General features: G+C 36.8%; 1 protein-coding gene across 1 annotated transcript; it reads right to left on the minus strand.

Moving 5' to 3' along the window:
• On the minus strand, nt 7-6,994 carry LOC109833207. The gene is made up of 3 exons (XM_020400800.1): nt 6,227-6,994; nt 2,549-2,736; nt 7-747 (listed from the first exon to the last, which is right to left on the minus strand). The coding sequence occupies exons 1-3, from the start codon at nt 6,843-6,845 to the stop codon at nt 121-123; spliced, it is 1,434 nt and encodes a 477-aa protein (XP_020256389.1). The 5' UTR covers nt 6,846-6,994; the 3' UTR covers nt 7-120.

The raw sequence follows: 7,319 nt of genomic DNA on the forward strand, positions 1-7,319 counted from the left end.
TTTATGTACAAATCACTAGCAAATATAAAACACATTTGCAGGGAAATAACTTGAAGTAGAAGGGAAATGTAAAAGGTTAAAATCACGCACCACAATGTCCCAGGTCGATAATAGAAGATATCATTCCACGTTAATATCATCTAAATCATCAATACTCAACCAGTCGCTGGATTCCTTGTTCTGTGCACCAGTAGAGTTGCCAACTTTAGCTGCACCCTTGAAATCATGATTTATTGTTTTGGAGTTATTTGATGTTCCCTGATCACCATCATCCTCTAGATCGCTGAAAGAAACATCATCATCGTTTCCCAAAGGTATAGTTGTTCCTTTGGGGACACTAGCTTCACCTGTTTCCTCTTCTTCCAGCCAGTCATCAACATCCTCATCATCCTCTTCAGACTTCTCTATGGATCTAGTATTAGATGTACCCTTTAAGTCCTTTGTTTTCATCTGGATTGGTTGGTCTTCCTCAATGACAGACTTGTCAATAATTTTCACTTCAGTAGTATGGACAGGGTGCTTTTCAGTCTCCAGATCAGTTATTGGAAGAGAGGTAGAGGGGTCCTCAACATGAAGTGTTTCGATGGATGAGGTCTCTGCTGAAGCCTCAGATGTGACAACATTCTGTTCAGAGGGAACTGATGCATCCACCTCTTTCTGCATCAGTGCATCTGTAGCAGATTCTGCAGGTTTTGGCTTTGTACGGGTCTGTAAATCTTGTAACAACATTTCCCTGGCTTGCACAATCTGCACAGGTTTTTAAATTATTAACTGTGATATCAAATTATCAGTTTTCAAACTGAAAAGATAAATGGTGGAATTAACAACTGAATATGCATGGCCGTAACTATATAAAGCTATGGTTAAAGCAGGCGAAAAACAAATAATAACAAATACATGCAATAAACTGCTTTATACCATGGAGATTAAACGGTTTTCTACCACTATCTGAATACTCTACAATGGCCCTTCCATCATTTCCACATGGTTCTAGTGCTAATCTCTTGCAATTTCCACTTGCTATTAAATTTTCTTTCCCGGCAGCAGTGCTGGGGTTCATTTGCGTAAAATTGGTACATTAAGATACACCTCTAGCCAGTCAAAATAACCAGAAAACCGGTTTGTACACGGAGAAGAACTCCATCCGCTTCAAGATCTCTTTACAGGTTCCTCTATTTTATTCTGGCTAGCGTCCACTTCTATCTCGCTTTCAATACTAGCTTCTTGGATTCACTTTAAACACCTGAATCGAATTCCATGTCTCTTAAAAGAGTGACGGGAATTTTCCTTTTACCAGCTATGGACATGTTCAATATAATATAACCAATGGTCCGAACAGTGAAGTTGACATTACTAAACAAGGCTTAAACTATTAGCTGGTACCAATATGCTGGTTGTATCCAATCAGCTTTTGAGAATGCCAACATCAATAACCAACCCTGAAAAATCGGTCCTGGCTAGCATTCAGCCTGTGGCAGTCTCATACCCTAAATATTGCACGATTCTAGACAGAGAACAGCTGATATTAAACCGATGCCAACATTTAGGATCTAAATTTGCATAAACTAAATAATAATAAATTCTGTCTTTAAAAATAATCATTAACCTTTTTCATTGCTAACTTTAGAATTAAAGAACATATATTATATTATAAACATAACAATACCCAACAAATAACATGTAACAGCTAAAAAATTAAAGTTCAAAATAAATCGAAGTTAAACAAACATACACAGTTGTAATTTAAGTTTGAATTTATCATATGAGCCATTGAATTTCATGGAGCTTTACATGCTCAACTCCTCTACTTATTCACCTATGTCAAAATTATTTATTAAAATACATTCTTATTTAAAATAACTACTTCACTGACTATTCAGTTCAATAGTATTCCATAAAAAATTAATTTAACACCATCAAATAATAAAATAATACAAAAACTTGATACTTGTCACTACTTCTTTAAAGAAAAAGTTGTACTTTTAAGAAGTTGATACACAAAAAAAAAAACTTCAAATCAGAAATTTCTACAATTAACAAAACTATTGACAATGATATTGATAGCCAAAGAGGTTTCTGATACTGATATCGAGATTAGGATTCTTGCTTCTAAGAAAGTTGCAAGATTATTGTTTAGGTGTAGCTAAGTCACAGAGTATGCAATGCCACATCTGAGACCGCGGACATCTTAATCAATGCGACGTCAAAAATAGGATACACATTCTGATTAGTATATATTAGTACAGAGTAGTTTTACCTCATAACACACTTGTAGGATACGGTTGGTACAACATCAATTCTGTATAAATCTTAGGTAAAATTTGATGGTTACCAGAATGTTTTCATATTATATTTGGAGCAATTGAGATCATCCTGACTATGTAATGACAATATACCTGTAATTTGTCCAACAAGAACCAAAATCAGGATGAAAGCAAAGAGTTTATGCTATAATCTTTAATTGTATGATTAAACAAACTGAAGAAACAGTTCTTAAGAATCACCAAACAAGCTTAAAAACAAGTTAAAGCTTTAGCAGAAGTTTCACCTGAGGTGTCGTCAACAGTTCAGCATCTGCCCTGTTAAGCCTAGAATGCAAAAGCACAAAGTAGATCTTCCAAAAGCGACCTTCACTCATATGACTTGGGCAAAGCTCAATCCTAAGTGCTGCTAATCTTGGTGCCAGGTGCTCCACAGCCAATGCATGTTCTTGTTGGGCATCGGACATGTCAAATTCTAAAGAAGCAAAACCAAACGTAAGGAAACTCCTGGCAGAAAACAAAAATGTGCTATTGCTTGTGTGGAAAATGAGCCCTTTACATTTAACAGATACTGGAGAAGAAGGAAAAAAAACTTTAAAACCATCAACCATAAACCATCAAGAAATGCCACTAATGATCATAACATTTCTAAGTGCAAATTATCACAAGTACTGCAACCAGCCAAAAGCAATATGCCATCTCTCACGATACTCATCAATTTTTTATTATGTTATACATCAGAAACCATAAATGACTAAAATCATTGTGTTATGTAATGTAAGTTGGCAAAGAGCATATGCTATGAAACATAAGATGGGCAGCATGGCTAAGATGTGACATACACAATGCAAAATCAGATGGCTAATATCAAATATACTCAGGAAACCAAATATAAGATGAGAAAAAAGGAATATGATGAATCTACTTGATAATGGAGGAAATCAGTTTTGGTGATTCAATTAGATTGTGAATTAGGTAGGCATTTGATCAAGCATAAAGTTGGCCACTACCTCTAGTGACTTCTCATATTCAAAACTAACTTTCCTCCATGAAGTACATGTATACAGAAAAAGAACCAAAGTGGATAAAGATGATCCATTAATTCATGCTGACGAAACGGAGGAATCAAATGAATGCATCCAATAATATATGGTTAAAAAAATATTTATGCAATATAGGATTATTGATGGGCCATTAAAGTGAAAGATTAATTAAAAAAAGCTTCTGCAAGCAAAAATTTTTTTATGGCATAGCTTGCATCAGATTTGCTTTGCAGAAATTTAAAAGCAGAGGTTCGAGATTTCTTTCTTATTGCTAAAAACCTAAAACACATATTTAAAATTGATCCTATAATCATCCGTAGCTACAACCTTACAGACCAAACACCTGATACAAGATCAAGTAGTTGGAAAAATAAGATATAGACGTATTAGTTCAATTTATGTTTATATTTTCTTTATCTCCATTGTACCGAAGAACTTTATGGCATAGCTTGCATCAGATTTGCTTTGCAGAAATCTAAAAGCAGACGTTCGAGATTTCTTTCTTATTGCTAAAAACCAGCAGTACAAAGCTAAAACACATATTTAAAATTGATCCTATAATCATTGGTAGCTACAGCCTTACAGACTAAACACCTGATACAACATCAAATAGTTGGAAAAAATATATATAGATGCACTAGTTCAATTTATACTTATATTTTCCATATCTCCTTTGAATTAGTGATTTGTCCTCTAATGGTATCATGTCAGAAAACTGCATCCCTCTAAGGCATAGGCTTTAAGCAAGAGATAAGAATATGAAAGAAGAAAAGAGAAAGTAGCCAATGTTATCTTGTTTTGCGGACCTCAGTTTAATGGGAGACCTTAGTTTAATGGGAGATACAACAATAAACAAAGTAGGATCCACATTGACGACCCGCATCGAAAATCGAGTTATTGTATTCCTTTTGTTGATAAACCTTCCAGTGAATATATCCCTTGAATCACTATTCAGACTTTCATTTAAATAAACCAATTCACATAGAGCTCATAACCTAGCACAATATTGTAATTTGACAGGATAGAGAAGGGAAGAAAGTCTCCTCTTAAATAAGAGGTGATTCTAGGCATTGTTATTGGATGACAACAGAAAGCATGGAAGTCAATATCTTCAGGAAGTTTAATGCTACACTGTGCATAGGCACCAGCATCAAAGGTGTTTGACAAAATTGTCACTTTAAGACCTCCCTTCTTGGTCACAAAACAATTACACCTACATGCTAATCCAAATTTCCAGCCTCTTTTCATATCCATGCACATACATTCTCTTGTAACATAAAACTTTGGAATACCTTAACAATCCTGACCCCACATGAAGAGCTTGTTGATTATGGAATTAGGTAAAAGCTTGTTAGCTGGACAGGAGAAGAGAAGTTGTAGAATGCACTTCAGACTTCAGAGTGACGCGAACATTATTGAATTAGGTATGCATGTGAGTTTAACTTAAGTAGAATGCACTACAGACTTCAGAGTGACGCAAACATTATTGAATTAGGTATGCATGCCAGTTTAATTTAAGCACTCTTGATGTGCATTCCTTTAGTTCAATGTGACCCCCCCACCCAAAAAAAAAAAACCAAAAAAAGGAGAAGATTATCAAGAAATGTCATCCCTATGGAGTTTGACGCAAGCGATCAACCTATTCCTCGAGATTGGTGTTAGAGATAAGTAAGTGCCCCAAAGTTCAAAAACATTGCATGTTGGTGCCCTCTTGTAAACCCAATGTTGAATATAGATACCCTCAATGTGTAATTGGCCTCACTTAGATACCCTAAACTTTTTAAAAGTTTCAATTTCAATTTAGTACCTTTGTTATGTGATATTCTTGGATACGTAGAGAAAAATTAACGCTGTATGTATTTTTTTTAAGCATGGGACATGCATCTGCAACACTTAAATACTTTGAGGCTTCTTTTTTTTGCTCGGTTTTAAAATATGGGTCACTTAAGTGCAAAGTTAGTGAGGTTTTAGGGCATTTTAGTGCAATTTAGCCTTTTTGGGTCATAGAAATGTAGATGACATGTTATAGTGTATTAAGATTGTTCAAGTTTGAGAAATTTTAAAAAAAATTCTTACAAAAATGTTTGAGGGGCTAGTCTTTCAATTGCCTATTTATGGGGCTTCTGAGATTATTCAATTTTGAGAATTTTTACGAGCTAATTTTGAGAAATTTACAGAGTGCAAATCTCTTTTGTTGAAAAGGTGGCAAAGAAACAAGTGAAGGTGGCAGGAAACAAGTGAAGGTGGCAAAGAAAAATTACTGAGTAAGATCTCAGGAAAACATATCAACTTGAGTGTAGTTTTATTAAACGTCTCTGACCTATAAGTTAATTTTGATGAAGTATCTAAATGTGGACAGGTAGGTGAGTCTTTGTTACAAAAATGAGCAGACTTGTAACTAAACTTGAGAGTTTAATAAATCTTCAATATAAACATGGTTAAAGTTATAATGGTAAAGGAATTTTTGAGTTTTTATCATGATGAAATGCGTACACCTCATACTTGTCTAAAATGGTTTGCACTAAGTTCATTTGTCTCTTGTCAGTAGCCTTCTCTGAATCAGTCAATCTCTTGACACAAAATAAATTTGCACAATGATATTTTTCTACCTGCTGTAAATTTGCATTAAGATAATTTTTCTTTCTTTCTTAAATGACTAGGAGACACTTCAAAGGCAAACTCATATAAACCAACTCTGCCTGCTTATTGCTCAATCTCTCCCTCTACAATCTATCATTAAAAATCTAGCGCTTGGAAGAGCAATTCAGTCATAGACCCATTAGTTGATTGAAAATATTTCATAATTAACACAGTTGAATCGAAGGACTTGGGTTTTGGATCATAATGCAGCAATTCCAACTTCAAAACCATCAAACAAAATGCTTAAATTTTCAAAAGTGAGAGAATTAGAAAGAAGCGAACCATCGGAATCATCCTCATCAGGAATCAAAGGGAAATCGAGCCAAGTCTCTGGATGCATCGAGATATTCCTCGCGAAAGCAAGAACCTCATCCGTAACCCCAACGGCTCCTCCTTCGTACTTCTCCTCAGTCTCCTCGCTCTCTCCCTCCTCATCCTCCTCCAATCCAAACGGCAAAAAAGTCGACGCGATCTTCGAGATCTCAGATACCGCTTTGGTACTCGACAGCATCGAGATCCCGCTCTTGAATCTCCCGCCGATCTCCGCAAAATCGCTCTTGATTCCCGCCAATTTCGGCGAGTTCTCGGCATCGGCCTCATGGGAGGCCATCGGATCTGAGGGTTGACCTGGATCTGGCGGCGGAACATCGCGGAGGTTGGGAGGTGGGGCCAGGAAAGAGGCGACGCCCCAAAATTGGCGGGTTAGGGTTTTGGTGAGCTCGGTGATGTCCTCCTTCACGCCTCGAGTTGCATCCTCGTCGTCTTCTTCTTGCTGATTCTGTTGATCGATCGATGATTTGCTTGGATTCTGTTGATTTGTTTGGGACTGGGGATTATCTTCGTCTTCATCTTCTTCTTCGCCTCTGAGCGAGTTCACTAAAGATCTCGCGAACCACGACATTTTGCCCCTTTTGGGGGGTTTGATTTGTTGATAGCTTGAGTTGTTTCTTCGGCTCTGGGAGAAGTGGGTTTATTTATGGCAGTTGGGTGTAATTACGCGGATAATGATAAGCTAAGCTGAGAGTTATCGGGCATCGTTTGAGATTTGGGCCTGGGTCCGATTGATAATTATGTGTAGGCCTTGGTTGGGGACAAATTTCCTGCTCGGGTGAAGGATGGAGAGCAAGCGCCGAAGGCGCTTTGACGATCACGTGGGGGCGACGGATGCTGGCCTTTGTCCATGTTTGCTTTCCCAGCTGTGGTCACGTGAGGTCCCACCCTTCCACGCAAGCTGATAAAATTATTGCTGCGCTCTGTAGTTATTATGAACTAAAACATGGGGCCGTAGGCAATAAGCTTTTGATTTGGGTTAATATGTAGGGATCCAGTGAATTAACTATGTTGAAAATAGAAATATCATTTTTCAAAAATTTTG

The sequence above is a fragment of the Asparagus officinalis genome, chromosome 3 (assembly GCF_001876935.1).
Source record: "Asparagus officinalis chromosome 3, Aspof.V1, whole genome shotgun sequence".
Classification (NCBI taxonomy): Eukaryota; Viridiplantae; Streptophyta; class Magnoliopsida; order Asparagales; family Asparagaceae; genus Asparagus; species Asparagus officinalis.

Bases quoted from the DNA above. Each gene is read 5' to 3' on its own strand.
- LOC109833207 (XM_020400800.1), bottom strand. From the start codon at position 6,845: ATGTCGTGGTTCGCGAGATCTTTAGTGAACTCGCTCAGAGGCGAAGAA. The intron at 2,737-6,226 runs GTTCGCTTCTTT...TTGCTTCTTTAG, and splicing joins TGATGAGGATGATTCCGATG to AATTTGACATGTCCGATGCC. The intron at 748-2,548 runs GTGAAACTTCTG...AAACCTGTGCAG, and splicing joins AACTGTTGACGACACCTCAG to ATTGTGCAAGCCAGGGAAAT.